The sequence below is a fragment of the Natator depressus genome, chromosome 2 (genome assembly GCF_965152275.1).
Source record: "Natator depressus isolate rNatDep1 chromosome 2, rNatDep2.hap1, whole genome shotgun sequence".
NCBI lineage: Eukaryota > Metazoa > Chordata > Testudines > Cheloniidae > Natator > Natator depressus.
In genome coordinates this window covers 164,390,831-164,407,476 of record NC_134235.1, presented here as the reverse complement: position 1 = coordinate 164,407,476, position 16,646 = coordinate 164,390,831, and the positions used below count along the sequence as shown (strand labels likewise).

The following is a 16,646-nucleotide window of genomic DNA, read 5'->3' as shown; positions in this document are numbered from 1 at the left end:
TGGGAGAATTATACTTGTTTGTGACATACACATTGCCACCATGTAGGTACAATGAAACAAGTTTGGAAGAGATGACAACCATTTTTTCTTGTTTTCTTTTTTTGTTTTCCTCCATTTTTCAGCATAACCGCCTCATTTTTAGAAAGTTGTGAGTAAGTGAAGAATGGATTTTTTGCAACATTTACTATAATTATACTTAGCATACATACAGTATATATTGTATGTAGAGGACGCTTTATATTGTATGTCTGCAGAAACCAAAGGCTTTTTATCCAGTACCCTTCTTCACTCCCCTATCCCAAAATAAAACACAACACTGATCAAACCACTCTTTGAAAGTAAAATGAAAGAAGTAGTTCCTTGCTGCCAAATTATAAGCCAAAGAAAATTTTAAGGCTGAGTGAAAAAACTTTCCAGAATGTGTTTTATCATGGAAATACTAATATAAACATAACCATACTGAGTATCACTATAATGACAGGGGAAAGTTGGTAGTAATGGTTTGTTTTGTCTCCATGAAATGATTCTTGCTTGAAGTAAACTCTTGCTTAACATAAAATCCCAAGAGGCTGAGTAAAAGTAATTTAATTACCTACCCACTCGTGCCTCAGTGACAATTTTCTCATTTTCTTTCTACAAGAGTGCAAAATGTATGATTGTCTTTATTTTTAAATCACCATCTAGAAGGCACAATTACTTATGTGGAATCAGAATTAAGTACTTACCATAATATCTCCCTTCAATAGCTGGGCTGGCTCTATAGCAATGCAGATTCTGCTTTGATTTTCTGGCCCTACACTACTTAACAGGAAAGAGAAGAAAAGGGGAGATGTTTAAATAAATGTTGTGCTTTTAAACAATAAAATCATGACAAAAAGATGGTTTAACTTTTGTAACTTGAAGAGTGGAGAACTACATTCCCATAGAGATGAAAATAACTAAGACTTACTATATTCCTGAGGTATGAACTGGTTGCATAGCCTGGTAGATCTTTAGAAAGGGCCGACAAACTGCAAAAATAGCCAAGAGAGTCATGTATTCTTTGTTAATTATCTGTAATTTTTTTTAAAAATACACATTTAGTGAGTTTCCGGAACATATAACAGACACACTGGACCATCTTCAGACCTGGTATAGGTGGATGCAAATGCTAGAGCTGGTTGACATTTTGTTGAAAAAAAAAATTAAGGAAAAATGGATTTTTGACAGATGTGACGTTTTAATTCTGTTGAAAGTTTTCAAGGCCATTTTTCAAAATGGAACAAAAAAACCTCCTTTCATTCTGAAAAAAAGTCTCTCTTGTTTTTTCAATCTTTCCACTTTTTTTTTCCAATGGAAAAATAGCCAGGAGAGGAGAGAGGGAGGAGAAAGACTTTTGAAAATGAGAGAAAGTAGCACTTTGCTCACTTTTAAAATGATAATCCCTTCTCTCCTACTGGGGAAAAATAAATAAATAGGAGAAAGTGGGGAACGACCAAAAGAGAAAACAAAAATAAATTTAAATGAAACATTTTGGTTTGGATTTTTTTTTCCATTGAAAAAGTTCCTGAAAATTTGACTGAGATTAACAATTATTTAATTTTTAATCACATTTTTGCATTAAAAAAACATTGTGGCCAGTCTAAAGGGCAATGAAGTCAATGAAGCTACACTTGCTTAAGTGGAGATTTAAGTATCACCCACTAGTGTATCTTGTGTACCTAATGTAAATGATTAAACGTCTAGAAAACATGATTTAAGAGGGAAAATTGAAAAAAAAATGGGTTTGTTTAGTCTGGAAAAAAGAAGACGGAGAGGGGACATGATAACAGTTTTCAAGTATGTAAAAGGTTGTTACAAGGAGGAGGAAGAAAAATACTTCTCCTTAACCTCTGAGGCTAGGACAAGAAGCAATGGGCTTAAATTGCAGCAAGGGAAGTTTAGGTTGGACATTAGGAAAAACTAATGGTGGTTATGCAGTGGAATAAATTGCCTAGGGACGTTGTGGAATCTCCATCATTGGAGATTTTTTAGAGCAGGTTAGACAAACACCTGTCAGGAATGGTCTAGATAATTAGTCCTGCCACAAATGCAGGGGACTGGACTAGATGACCTCTCGAGGTCCCTTCCAGTTCTGTGATTCTATGTAGAAGGTCAGTGGCCTGCTACTTTTTCTCCTGTGCCTCCTTGCTGGAGTGTAAGCTCTAGAGTGCTTTTTAAGTTTTAGAACAGCAGATTCAGCAAAATGCTTTTGCTGGCCCATGTCACCGCCCAGAACAGTAGATCCAAGCGGACTGTAGAAACTGACTTTGAGGCCACCTCCTCAGGAGGCCCAATAGTGGAGTACGAGGAAGCAGACCACACTAAATAGGCAGAGGTAACCCTTACACTGGAGTGGGATAGCAGGACTGAGACTTTCCCACGTAAGGGGAACACAGCTGTTCGGATGTCAGTGAACGATGGCAGGACTTGCACAAGAAGTCCCTCAGCCCACTGGAAGGAAGATGAGAAGGAGGTGCTATCTCTGCATTTAGCAGAACTGGAGAGTTGTGCTCCTCCACTCTCACTCTGACACTAGCCCTTGCTTAGAGTTTCTGTTGGGTTTTCCGCATCCCTTGGTTTGCAGGAATAGTTGAGGCGAGGAGTTGTTCCTTAATGGAAATTTTCCAAACCTCAAGAAAGGTCTGAGATTGTTTTGAGATTGAGGGGAAGTTTTAGGGAGTTCTTATCTGAACTGTACTGGTTTGCCCATCCTAATAAGAGTGCAGTGTATCAAAAAGAGCAAGGCTTGAAAACGGCAAGTGAAATAATGTACCTCCTCCAGCATCAAAGCTTGGGATGCCATGAAGGATGACAAAGTGCAGGAAGAGTGGTGTCGTGTTCATCTTCACAGATCCAGACAGAAGGCCACTTAAGAAGTGCACATATCTGAAAAGAAAATGCAACACAATTAGCCAGGAAGGAAAAGATTGTTATAATCCCAGGGAAAATGATCTTCCCGTTGTAATGAATATAATTAATACAAGGGGGCATATCATTGCTTCATTTAGCCTTAGAGTTTAAGTGGAATAGAATAACCTGCATCAAAATATGAAGAGAAGCCTCTGTTTATCAAGTTTTTCAATTATTGGCAAGGATGTTGCTATAATGGGTAATATTTGTACTAAAATTATTTAGGAGAGAATATTCCACCTAACAGCTTTGAAAAGGAGATGCGTGGGTGACTCAGGAAGCTAGTAAAGGTCACTTTCAGCCCAGTACATATTAACTGTGACTCAAGTTGCTACCAGTCGACAGCATTCTGGTAGTCAGAGTGAAATGAGTCCAGCTCAATTCCTAGTGAACTGGTCTGCACATCAATAAAGCCACTAGAGTAGGTGCCCTTTTTGTAAGTGTGCACACATACCACAAGTTGTTTTATTCCCCCTAAACACCCTGAGATAGTTTCCCAATCCCTCTTGCACTAACACACAGATGGCTGGCAGGACTAACATCTGATATTCAAGTAAAGCCAGTTTGTGCTTAGTACATTGGAGGAATTGTTCAAGAACTATTTATTCTTGTGGTGATATGAACCTCCTCACAGGAAAGCAAAGGTCAATGAGACCTAGGGTTATCTGCTCTGTAATTGCCTTTCCCACTGAGGGAAGTTTTAATTTATAACTGCATTTCTTCCCCACATAAGTTTTTCATTCTGTACCCTATTTTTGGATTGCTATATCCCTTCCCTTCTTTTAAATATCCAGCTAATTTCCCCAAGATCGGCCAAATTTGTAAGAAATAAAATACACACATCCCATAAATGGAATAAGATTAAAAAATAGCAGTCTCTCTTGCACAAAAAGACAAGGAGGGGCAAGATACATTCTATTATTTCATTTTGCTACTGACTTCCCTGATTTCAAACTCCCCTTTTGGCCACAAGGGGTATTAAATTAGTTTAATATTGCTCTTAAGAATAAAATATATATCATTAAAAAAACAACTAACACACCACATGCTGCAAATTAGGTGGCAGCAATATGGGTAATATCACAGTTGTAGTGATTCTCCCTGACAGTGATAGTTCTACCGCCCTGAGTCTGGAGTTGTTGGGGTTATTTCTTTATTAGATTTGTTTTAAATACAAGTAGCAAGGGTTGCTTTAACACATGACATTAGAAAAGGTCAATGTTGCTTCTTGTTTTCCTCCTCCAGGCTCTCTGGCAGTATTTGTTCAGTCAGCGGCACAAGTACAGATTATCATATCTGCCTGGCTTCAAGAACTGGAGTAAGACAATACTGCACTGATGGCACAAATTTTAACCCTTTTTCTTTCTACCACCATGGGTACGTCTACACTGTAACCGCAGGGTGTGATTGCAGCCATGCTAGTTTTAATCTAGCTAGCCCAACCTATGGCCTGTACAACCTATGCCGAAGCCCAAACCACTGTGTCTTCACTGTCATTTTAGCCACACTAGCTAGATTAAAGGTAACGCAGTCATGCCTACCCTGAGCTGGAATCACACCTGTGATTGGGATGTAGACATACCCATTGTCTCCTTAATGACCCCCAAATTTATCCCCTTCTCTAATTTAAGTCCTGATCCTCCTGCCATTGCATTCATTACTGCGTTTATAGCTGATTATTCAGCTGTTTACTTGATATTTTTGAGGAGATTAAACAACTAAGCTTAAAACACACACACACACACACACACAATTCAGCTTTCACATATAGAGGGCTCAGATCTGCAGTTCCTATTCACGCAAAACTTCAGTTGAAGCCCCTGAGAATTTTGCCCAAGTCCTGCAGGACTGGAACCCAAAGTGAGATTTCTCAGATTTTTGAGCCATGTGGTAGGTAGAAAGTGAGTGTGTATTTTCATGTTTTAAGATTATATATTCATAATCAGTTGAATGTCAGTAAGGATCTGGACACCTGAATGTCCAGTAATAACATTAGTAGATAAGCAAGCTAAAATGGGGTTATTTAATTGCATACTTTAGAGGATAAGCTGGGATCAAGTAGCATTGTAAAATTAGCCAGGGGCATTATGGAGTTGTTTCACTTTCCTCTGCAATAACAAGCATTGACCATTGCCGGAGGCACAAGAGGCCAGATTTACATTATGGCATATCCTGCATTCGTATGTTCTGTGTGCAAGAGGCAGACTGAGTACTGCAATGTTGTAGTAAAACACAAAGAAGCTAATTCCGCCATTCAGGAGGAGAATTAGTGCCTCCCAGAGGCCCCTGGAGAAACTAAACAGATATTCCAGAAGAGCATGTCAGACCAAACCCTGCATCATACAGGTATTTTATTTTGGCTTTAGGGCTCACACACTGTACGTGCAAGCCAGCAGCTACTGAAACTTCCCGTCAGCATGGCTGTAACAACTGCCATGAGGCACAGGTCACAAATGCTGTTGTGAGGCCTGTTGGTTCTCATGGAAACTTATTTGCAGAAGGGAGAGACTTAAAGTCAGAGCTGTTCGTACTGCAGAAGGCATCCTGATGGGAGCACTGAGACTGTCTCATTCCTTTTGCTCCCACGGTGCATGCTGCTGTTTCCTGTAGGTGCCATTTACAAGTGTCACATTTTAATAATGCAAGGTTTATTTGCAGACATGGAGTCGAATGGATAACGAGCTCCCCAGGCTAAATATTTTTTTTTAAGTTTATTTAAAAACTCATGGGACTGTTATTTTTCATGTCAACAACAGCTGTGTAGGTCACTGGATAGGTCCATCAAGGCACTGGGAAAGCCTTTCCCAACCAGAAACAGAGCGAATTTCCTGACCTTCATTATTACTATATGACTTTGTTCTTTTTAATTACTGACAGAGTCTTTTTTTTTTTAAACAAAGTGCTAAAATTGTTACATATCTGCTGATGAAAGGGAAAGTAATCAGTGATCCCAAATGAAGTCCCTGTGTAGATATTTTACACATCGAAATGAAGACTGGTGCATGAGAGTATAACAATTACCTAGTAGGCATTTTCCAGCTGCTCCCTTCTTTTCTGGTACTGAAACATCCACTAGTTTAATCCTAAATTGCACAGATGTCCACACACATACCTCAAGACCATTTCACATCCCAAAACATCAACTATCTGCTCTAAGTAATGTCTCACCCTCACTTATAGAATAGACAGAGTATATGATAGTGTAGTGTGATATAAAGATTTTATTGTCATGACTCAGATGGCCATGTTATATGTAAATCATCCCAAACAATGTCAGTAAAACCGTTATATCACACCACTCCATCATGTTCTCACTAAAATGTCATATGAGATAGAAAAAGACAGGTTTACATTTCTTTTACAGAGGTTTTAATGTGTATTGGGACTGCTTTGCTGCCTAGACATAATGAAGTACAAACACATATAGATGAAACCTTTGTACCATACCAAAATATTACCTATGTGTATATAAATACACCCAAACAGAGAGAGATCTCCTTCAAGGAAGATTGCTACAAGGTGGAGAGTTGAAGTGGGAAAATCTCAGGGAAATGTCCTCCACTGGATAGTGAGGAGAAACTATGGCATTTGCTCATTTAGTAATATAAATTAGATACAAGTTAAATACCTTTTTTGGGATGGCTGCATTAAAGTTGAAACTTTATCATCGAAGAATTTCTTCATAGCAAATCTGTCTAGAGCCTGATCAGCGCTATCAAAACAAAGAAGTAGATACCATGTTATTCCATTTGGGGTTGGTTGTGGATCCACAGGATCAGTGCTATGCCCCACCTTTGGAACAGTCTCTTGGAGGAACCCCTTCAGTGTGCCCGACCCAAAAGGAGTCTCATTCTTCCTCCAGGGTAAGCCATGTGGACTCACCACCTCCTTAGACTGAACCTCTGGGGATCCTGCTCTCCTATTACACACCAAGAGCTCTTTTCAGTGAGTCCAACTGAGATAGACTCCTGGTACAGACTTGTATGCTCCTCAGGGATTAATGCACCTCACCAAGCATTAGCAGTCAAACAAACAATGTTGTCAAAACAGTTGGGTTTATTAGTCAACTGGAGCACAATATAGGAAGTCTTTAGTTTAGCATAGAGAACTGAAAGTTAAAGCAAGTCCATTCTGGTTAGCCCAGAGCCCAGCCAAGCTGTAGTGAACCCCATTGTTCAAGCTCTGTCTCTCTTTTGGTCTGACCTCCTTTCTCAGATTCCAGGTGAGATCCCCGACTTCTTCCAGCAGCCAACTCTTATCCTCCTACCTCTCCAGTCCTTTCTGGGGAATTGTGCTGAGCTTCACTGCTGAGAGATGGAGAAATCCATCTCCCTCTGGGTCATTCATTGCTAGGAGTCAATATGCTGGTGATTGGATTTGCCATTGTCTTTTTGGATTCTCCATTGATATGGGGTTGGCCTCAGTCAGTTCTTTTCCAATGACTCCTTCAAGCTCAGACAGCTAGGCGACATTCATACCTACATCTCTTAGCCTGCCCTGAGAGCAAACACTCGTTTTCCACCCACAGGGTAGTAATGCAACATATAGGGAAATCTGACGCACACATAAGAATCATAAAAATCATTGCCAAAAATTCCCACTTCATCACAGGATTATCTTGGAAATGCTGCGGTTTACAGCTTGAAATGTGCCAAACTACTACAAAATGCCTTCAGTAATTGCCAACCCACCTGCTCACAGGTCAGGTTGGTATAGTTTTTCCACTGCCACCTTTTAATTCCATTCCAAAGGCAGTTTCCTCCCTGAGACAAAGCACCTACTTCTCATGTTTAATTATCAGAATTTTGCATTTCATACATGAATATGCAAGATTTGCAATGCAATGGATTTAGCCACCCCCAGCATGCACAATGAACAACTTGTCGCAATTTGCTTTTAGCCCCATCAATACAGCTTTCTCTGTGGACTGCATAGGAGGGTACTTGTATTCCCTCCTTAATATTATGTCCCAAAACCTACAACAGCTAATACTGAAGAGAGAAAAAGAAAAAGAAGAAAGAAAAAGCATCAGAGTTCTGACTGAACTAACATACATGTAATTATTCTAAGGATTTACTCAGTCCTGGTTTCTTGCTATCTGGTTTACCCGGGGAGGGTGTGCTCCAGAAGCAGAACAATCAGGCCTTGGGAAAGAAGCGCTTTGTGCAAGTCAACCATGAACCCCCCGTAGATTATTATGGAGCATCAATGGTAGGCTGTGAAAGAAGTTTGGTTTTATTATTCTTTGTTTAAAATGAGAGTGGATATTGGGCATATGGGAAGAGAAGGCAGAAGAGCACAGAAAAAACGAGGTCCTCAAGTACCAGACAGAAAACCATGATGATCCCAGCCCCCAAATAAATGAGACCATCCCTAATTATTTGTTCCCAAGTATCAAGTTGTGCTCTTTTTGCTGTATATGGGACAAATACGTAATCATCATATGAGAGTAAATGGATCTGGTAGACTGATGCTAATTAACATCCGTATATAAGGTCTGAAGTAACTAGACCCCATGGAACCACAAGTTAAAATCCCATCAGAGTTGGCTTAGCCCTGTTGAGTCGTCATAGAAGACTTTAAAAACTAAGGATAACCCCATTTGCCTTCAATGGATGTTGGATCAGGTCCTGTCTTCTCTTCATTGATGTTAAAGATCCCATGGCACTTTCCAGAACAGGACTGGGCAAAATTTTCACCTCCTTTCCTACTCCCTGCTGCTGGGTACTAATTGATTTGTTGCCCTCCACCAAGGAGGTGATTGTATTTCATTGCTGCTCTATGTGCATAGTGTCAAATGCTTTAGGATAAGAGGTATTAAATTACATTATATACACACAGAAATCACCATTTTATGGCATAAAAACAATGAGGACTCCGGTGACACCTTGAAGACTAACAGTTCTATTTGGGCATAAGCTTTTGTGGGTAAAAAAACCCACTTCTTCAGATGCATGGAGTGAAAATTACAGATGCAGACATAAATATACTGACACATGAAGAGAAGGGAGTTACCTTACAAGTGCAGAACCAGTGTTAACAAGGCCAAATTTTAATGGCATATTGTAAGACAACCTGATTAACACTGAACTCTCTTTTTTATTCTTTGTTAAAGGCTGTACCTATTGTTCCATCAAGTTTTATGTAGAATTTCTATTCCGTTCATTAAGGAGTTCTGGTTAAAAACCGATGGCGCAATACAGACTAAGTGATTTAGAGGCTTGTGGAAGAAATCTGTTCCTTCCATGGCTATCTACTGCTGAATCACATACGTGATCATTTTTAAAAATGGCTAGTTGCTGTGTTCTCCCCACTACGTGCCACTTATTTAAAGTGATAGATAAATACACATGCAATTATCCTTCTCATTTCAAATTCATCTTAATTGGCAAGACAGATGTTCAGTGTGTTTTGCATTATACATCCTCACTAGTCACGCCACCAGGGATCTGAGCATCAAACTCTCATTTTGCAAAGGATTATTTATTCTTATCTGTAAGAACAAAGCTTAACATCTATTAGAGAGAGCATGGGTTACCGCAGTTAAATATGGCTGCAGGTAATCTTTCCTGAATTAGAAAACTGGGCCCTCATGACCCAGACAGCAAAGGCACGATGGCAACCATACAAGTGTTCTCATAGAACTTTTTTTGTTTTCGCTTAGACAAACGCTTCAGGAAAATTAGGGATAATGTTTCCTCCCCTAGCTGAGGCATATTCTGGGCTCTGGGCCGCGGGAAGGTGGGGAAGGGGCTCGGTCATAGATGTAGTTTGACTTCTATTTTGGGTGGGCAGGGGCCAGCGGGGCTTGAGCCAGCTTCACGTGGCGGGGTCCATGGAGGGAGCGCCACCTCTACCCCCCAGCTCACCTCAGCAGGCCACCCACCCTGTCTGGGTTGTGTGCAGATTTAGGGGGGGTGGGGTGGGGGGAGTGTGCAACCAAAAATGATAACTCAAAGGTGGGGGGCTCAGCTCACAAAGTTTGAAAACAGCTCAGGGTACAGGAAGGGGGTGGCTAGGGGCTGTGTGCAGGCACGGGTAGCTCAAGGTGCAGGGAGAAGGGTAGCTACGGGCCATGTGCAGGAAGGGGGGTAGCTCAGGGTGCAGGCAGTGGGGTAGCTAGGGGCTATGTGCCAGGAGGGCTCCCCTGCGGTCCCTGTTCCCCGAAGTCTCCAGCCATGGAGCCGAGTCTCTCCGCCCAGGCGGCTGTTACCGGCTGCATGAGCAAAGGGGGCTGGGAGCTGAGGAGCAGCTTCAACCCCCTGCACCAGCAGCAGCAGGAGACAAGGGAATGCAGTGACTGCCTGCTCCATGGCGCCAGCCAGAGCAGCAGCTGTCCCACACTGCCCGGCTCTGGCTTCCTGCCTCTGACCTGGCCGTGGGGCATGGAGAGAAGGAGGTGGAAAGGGTGTGTGTGGACCTTCCCCAGGACTGCCCTGTTCTTGCAGTGTAGTTTTGAGTGTGGGGTGGGCAACACCCCCCGTGCCTCCGAATTCTGCCCATGGGGAACACCGAGGCTTGGGGCTTTAACCCCGGGGGTCCTGGCTTCAGCCCTGTGGGAGGTGCTGGTGCTCGGGCTCTGGGTTTTAGCCACGGGGCCCCCCCAGATCCCCTGTTGAGAACTGCTGCTCTAATTTGTTTCCTGAAACACCATTTAAGGAGTAAAGAATGCTAAAATGTCACCCGCAATATCAACAGCATCAAATTACTATTTTATAGCAGTAAAGAGACCCAGTGAATAGAACAATAAGAAACTAGCATATTTGTTTTATGAGTAAAATCAGAACAAAATAAAAAAAACTGAGGAAGCCCCAAAAAAACATTCCCCCGAATATCCCATTTGTCACCAGAGCTAAGGATTTCTCACACAGCCTGGAACGGTTGATATATGTACAATATTGACAACCTAGAGATGACTGGGAACTTCCTAGAGCTCTTTCCCTCCCGCTAATTAAATATACAAGAAGCAAGATTTGGATTGGAGTTGCCAGGCATCCTGAAATTCATTGGAAAGTTTCCAATCTCAGATCCTGCAACCAAGTTGGAAGAATCCTGAATTTACTTTGGGGAGAATACAACATCAACTGTCATGCCAGGACATCACACCATTGCATCAAGATGCCATGCTGTTGTGTCAGGACACTACTATGTGGTTCCTTGAGGAGATGCCATAATAATTTGGTGTAATATCACAACACAGAGATCACAACACAGCACTGCAGTATCCTCATGACAACTCTTTTGTCCCACAGGATTAAGGTAGGTGAAGTGGTGGTAATCCTTGTCCTGAAGATTAGTTCCTCCAGAAATAACTGTATTACTTCATTTTCTAAAGTGTACCATTGTACACAATGTAGCTAGTGGCATTTCCTAATCATACTGGGTTGTTTATCTGTGGACCAGGTAAATGGGAAATATATTAGGTGAAATCATGGCTCCAGTGGAGCCAATACGAGTTTTTCCATTGACTTCAACGGTGTCAGGATTTCACCCATTTTCCACAAATTGAATAGATAATTTGCAGTGCCAGGGCTTGAGTCTAATCTTAGCCAAATTGATTTAAGTCCAAAATAGTGTCACTGAGATCCTGCTTGAGTTATGGTCTCTGTGAATTACTTTTACAAATTTAAAGACAAGAATCTGGCCAATTTTGATTGAAAGGCAGAAGTAGAAAATTATATGTGTGTTCTATCCTTCAGATAGTATTTACCAAATTTCTTTTTTTTTTTTAACAGATAACCAGAATTTCACAAATACCAAGCTCACACAGAAAATCAGTGGCAGAACCAGGAACAGAACCCACAATTCCTGACTCCCAGTCCTTTACTCTGGTAGATGCATGTTCCTTCTTAATGAGAGGTGATGAGATGTGGTTCAAGAGACAATCTCTTTATTAAGATGTGCTCTGCACTTTGGAAGAGTTTGGGGATCCCTGCTCTGGTGTGAATATTAGATCCAGGTTCTGATAATTTTATTCATGATGAGTAGCACCTATTCCAGAAGTAACTCCAGTAAGAGAAAAGATAGTCTAGTGGTTAGAACACTAGTGGGGCCTGTAGGAATCTTGGGTTCAATTCCTGCTTTGCCACAAACATCCTGTGTGACCCTGGGCAAGTCACTTAGTCTCTCTGTGCCTCAGTTTCCTACCTGTAAAATAGGGATAATAGTACTTCCCTACCTCACAGGGTTGTTGCGATGATAAATCCATTAAAGACTGTGAGATGTTGAGATATTACAGTGATGATAGTGTAACAAAGTTCCTCCTCTGCCTTGGTGGGTCCTGCGCTTATTGGCGGATTTGCTCGCCTCAGAGATTCACAGCAGCCCTCAGTTTGACCACTTTTGCTAGTGGCTCAAAACTGCTGTTCACTCAGCTAACCTCATCACTGGCCAGCATGGGGAAAGGGAGGGGAACAATCCCTGCAGTCTCTGCTGACCCACCTAGTGGGTCGGGGGATAGGCCAGGGACTTCCCCCTCTGGTGGGACCCACAGTCCAGCTCACCTCCTCTTGTCTCAAATAGGGAGTTTAGGAGGATGGGGGGAACCCAGGCCCACCCTCTACTCCGGGTTCCAGCCCAGGACCCTGGGGATTCAATTGTCTACAGTGTCTCTTATAACAGCTGCGTGACAGCTACAACTCCCTGGGCTACTTCCCCATGGCCTCCTCCCAACACCTTCTTTATCCTCACCACAGGACCTTCCCCCGATGTCTGGTAACGCTTGTACTTCTCAGTCCTCCAGCAGTATGCCTACTCACTCTCAGCTCCTCACACGCCTCTTGCTCCCAGCTCCTCACATGCACCTCACTAACTGAGGAGAGGTCCTTTTTAAAACCAGGTGCCCTGATTAGCCTGCCTGTCCTAATTGATTCTGGTAGCTTCTTAATTGGATCCAGGTGTCCTAATTAGCCTGCCTTACTTGGTTCCAGCAACGTCCTGATTGTTCTGATTATTATCTTACTCAGGGAAAAGAGACCTGATTAAGCTGGGGCTAATAAATCTACCTTCTATCATGCTCCTACAGCCATCTGGCCTGACCCTGTCACAGTAGCCATGTAAGTACATAATATGGATGGGCAGATTCAAATGGGGATTACTCATGGAGTAAGGTACTACTTAAATGAGTAAAGCTGGTAGAATCTGGTCCTAGTCAAAAGAAATGCCATTAATTTTTTAAAAATTTATAAAAGGAAGGCTTGTAACAGATTCTCATCCATCATGCATAATTTTGAGACACTTCAGCACCATCTGATTGAAACGGGCATGGGTGACAATCGGACAACGATTGGTTACTGAAATTAAGGGGAAACTTTTAGGGTTTTCCCCCAGCCTTGAAAGATATGCAAACACAGTAATTCATTTGCATTGTTCATCTCTTACCTGGCAGAAACATGGGTGAAGTGCATATATGATGATATCACTACTCCTATCCTTCCTTTTCCACCCTGTAGGAAGACAAAGAAACCATAGTTTCTATTATTTAATATTTACATAGCACCATAAGTATATGTGGGACTTTGCTGTAAGAAAAAGACATCAGTTCCATCCATTGTGCACATGATGGAATGCTGCTTCACTCAGGTCCTACGCTATGTTGCAAACAACAATATTTCCGTATTACTTTGGCTGTTCTGCTGACTACAGGAGCTCAGGCCTGTCTTTTGTTGAAGTGGTGGAGGAGAATGGTGGTCAGTGGCTTTTAAAGACCTTTTAATTGCAAGTTGGTTGACTTGCCACATTGAAAATACTGAGTGAGACTTTGGTGTTGGGCACCCCAGTCCTACTGAAACTCAACAAGGATTGGTACCAAAACTGCTCTGGTGCTCTTTAAAAATCCCACTTAGCTCCTGGTTGACCAGTAGCATGTCAGAGCAGAGAGCCCAGATCAGCGGTGGGCCAGCCAAGCAGGACTTTTTTTATTTTTATTTTTTTAAATTCAGGATTTTTTATATTTAATTTGAAATGAGAAATTAGTGGATTCATTTTTTTCCAGTTTTACCCTAAAAAAGATTCCTGAACTAAAGCCCACAAATCAGTTGTTTTATTTCCCTTTCTTTTTTACTACATCTTACATAGAATGTATTTGTTAGACATGGTATTTTTGTGTGTATACCAGGACAAAGCTATAAATTAAAATAAAGAAAACTATGAATAGCAGCAATAACATTCTATCACTTTTTTGTTTTGGGCTCATCCAAGACAAGCCTGGACAACTTTGAAATTTCTGGCATGATGTGCTATAAACTATGAATTCTGACAAGTATCCACAATTTTTTTCTGACACCTGTGATTTATAATAACTACCACTTAGTCTTTATGGAGTATTTTCATAATGTTTCAAAATTTTATTAAATAGTTTACATGACATATGTACAGTACAAATTACTGATCAGTCATTCTGGCTAGTTTTAACATGCTTCCAGATTATTCAGCCAACACATTTTGGCTATATCCAAGAAGGATGGTGGTGGGAAGCTTTTAAGATCCCAGGGAAGAAATTCATCAAGTTATTTTAGAGGGGTTAATAAAATACTCATTGCGATATTTTGCTTTTTACTTCTGGTATAGTTGTGTTCAGAAAAGTATCTGTGTAAAAATGAGTCCAGCGTAGTGAAGATATCATTTCCTTTGTGTCTTCCTTATCATGGTGCTGTCATCAGACAGCCTTGCCTGGAGCATCCTTCTGCAGCAGGCTGCAGCATGACACGTGCCTGCCTCAGTTTCCCTTTCAGGTAACCCAAGGACTCCCCATAAGGCTCTCTTGCCTCAATGATATCCTTCTTTGAGGCTAGTTTACTACAAAAATATTGTGCAAATAATCCAAAACATAAGTCTCAAAACAGTTCATTTATCACTCTAGTGCATATAGTCCTTAAAATCTCATGACATGATTCTCTCCATACCACAACTAGGCTCCTCATCAGTCCTCTTCAGATCCTCTGCCAGGACAGCCATCCCAGCCCTCTGAGCTGGAGCTGAACCCCAGTCATCACAGCAGGAACCCCCACAGCCTCTCTGCTGAGAGATCACCCTCACCAGGGAGCATGACTCTGTTCCCCAGACCGATCGCTGTACAAGCCAGCAGGCAACTCCCCTCTGCCGCTGTTGCCGCCGCTGCCGTCAGTTCTCCAGCCCTGGCTCACTGGCTCGGAGCAGACAGCTGTTAAACCACTCTTGCTCTCCTGCCTTTAGCCTTCCCCTAGGAAACACCTTCAGGCTCTGGCAGCTCTCATCTCCTGCCAATCTCCGCCTCCCTGGCAGCCTGAACTCATCACATCTCATGCTCTCAGATTCTGGTCCTTCATAGGCCCCATGTACTGCCCCACCCTCTTTCTTGGCCAAACGGGAGCACTTGTTCTGGCACAGGGGAGCTAGACCTGCTTCATTTACTGGGGCAGCCTGCCCTGTTACAGGCCTCATTTCTGCACCATTTAAGGCTCCAATCCTGCAGATGACAGGAAATCAACGAGACTCCCCACAGGCACAAAGTTTGCCCACATGCTATCAACTGCAGGACTGGGGGAAAATATCAGTGGGAGTTTTCGAATGATTTCAGTGGAAGCAAGTTCTGGTCCCATATCTGATTAATTTACTGTCAACAAATACCAGCACTGCAAAGCCAGTAAGACTATAGATGTATTTGCCTCGAGTGCCATCAACAAACCTGCCAATTCACTTCTGATCTCAGGATTATTTACTTTAGCTTTATTTCTCTTCTCAGTGAACAAACACTGAGAAGGGAAAATATTACACAACAGTAACAGCATATTAGAGCATTGCAATTATGCAGTTAGTTAGGACCTGGATGGTCCTAAGTGCCCTAATTTCCCACTGGCTACAATGGCAGTATGGGATAGATTCACAAAGAAATTTAAGTGTTGAGACACTGAGTGTCAAGACATCTAACTTTTAGGTGCCCAGAAAATCTATGGGATTCACAAAGCCTGAGTTAGGTGCTCCGGCTCCTTGTATAATGAATGGGGAGAGATGGGTGCCACAGAATGGGATTCACAGAAGCCAACATGCTGGGTAGTTCTCAGTCTAAAGTAGCCAATGGGAGATGCTGACAAGAGGGCTGTGCACTAAGCCCCGCCCCCTTAGGGAGTTCCATGCCTAAATCCATGCTGTAGGCAGATACCTCCTTCTTCTTGTGATTTTTAGCTGTGAACTCTCTCTGGGTGTTCACAAATTTAGGCACCGAGCAAGTTTATTTCACCTTTCAGCAGCAGCTAAGTGAAGTTTTGTGAATGTCAATGGGGCCTGATTCTTGGATTTAGGTGCCTAAAGTGGCAGTTAGGTGCCTAAATCCTTTTGTGAATTTAGCTCTATGTCGATACAATATTATTCTAGTCCAAATGGAATGAATAATGTTATCCGTTGCAATCACTGTATGATATATTCAACAATAAAGTGCCCACTTTTCAACTTGGGCATCTAAACTAGATACCTAAATCCCAGAGATGGAAAGTCAGACGTGCATTTAGGTGACCAAATGCGCACTTTAGGCAACTAAATAGAGATTTGGACATCTAACGTTAGTGCTCGTAATGACTTGATTCAATTGACTTATGGTGATTCTGTGAGGTGCCGTGTGCCCTCAAAGTCCACTAAAGTAAATGAATGTCATATACTATAAGAGGATCCTCAAAAGTTTGACAAGGAGATGGACTAAATACACTCAACAATGGTGTTCAGTTTTGATATATATACACCTC

General features: G+C 41.9%; 1 protein-coding gene across 3 annotated transcripts in view; it reads right to left on the bottom strand.

Moving 5' to 3' along the window:
- Positions 1–16,646, bottom strand: part of TNS3 (tensin 3) — a 251,931-nt gene that overhangs the window by 130,360 nt on the left and 104,925 nt on the right. For 2 of the 3 annotated variants that reach the window (XM_074945256.1, XM_074945257.1), the window contains exons 9-13: positions 13,312–13,376; positions 6,560–6,643; positions 2,795–2,907; positions 950–1,010; positions 726–801 (exon numbers count right to left, since the gene is read on the bottom strand). In XM_074945256.1, coding sequence (XP_074801357.1) covers positions 726–801; positions 950–1,010; positions 2,795–2,907; positions 6,560–6,643; positions 13,312–13,376 — 399 coding nt within the window. The remainder of the gene's footprint in view (positions 1–725; positions 802–949; positions 1,011–2,794; positions 2,908–6,559; positions 6,644–13,311; positions 13,377–16,646) is intronic. The other variant, XM_074945258.1, reaches the window with a different exon arrangement.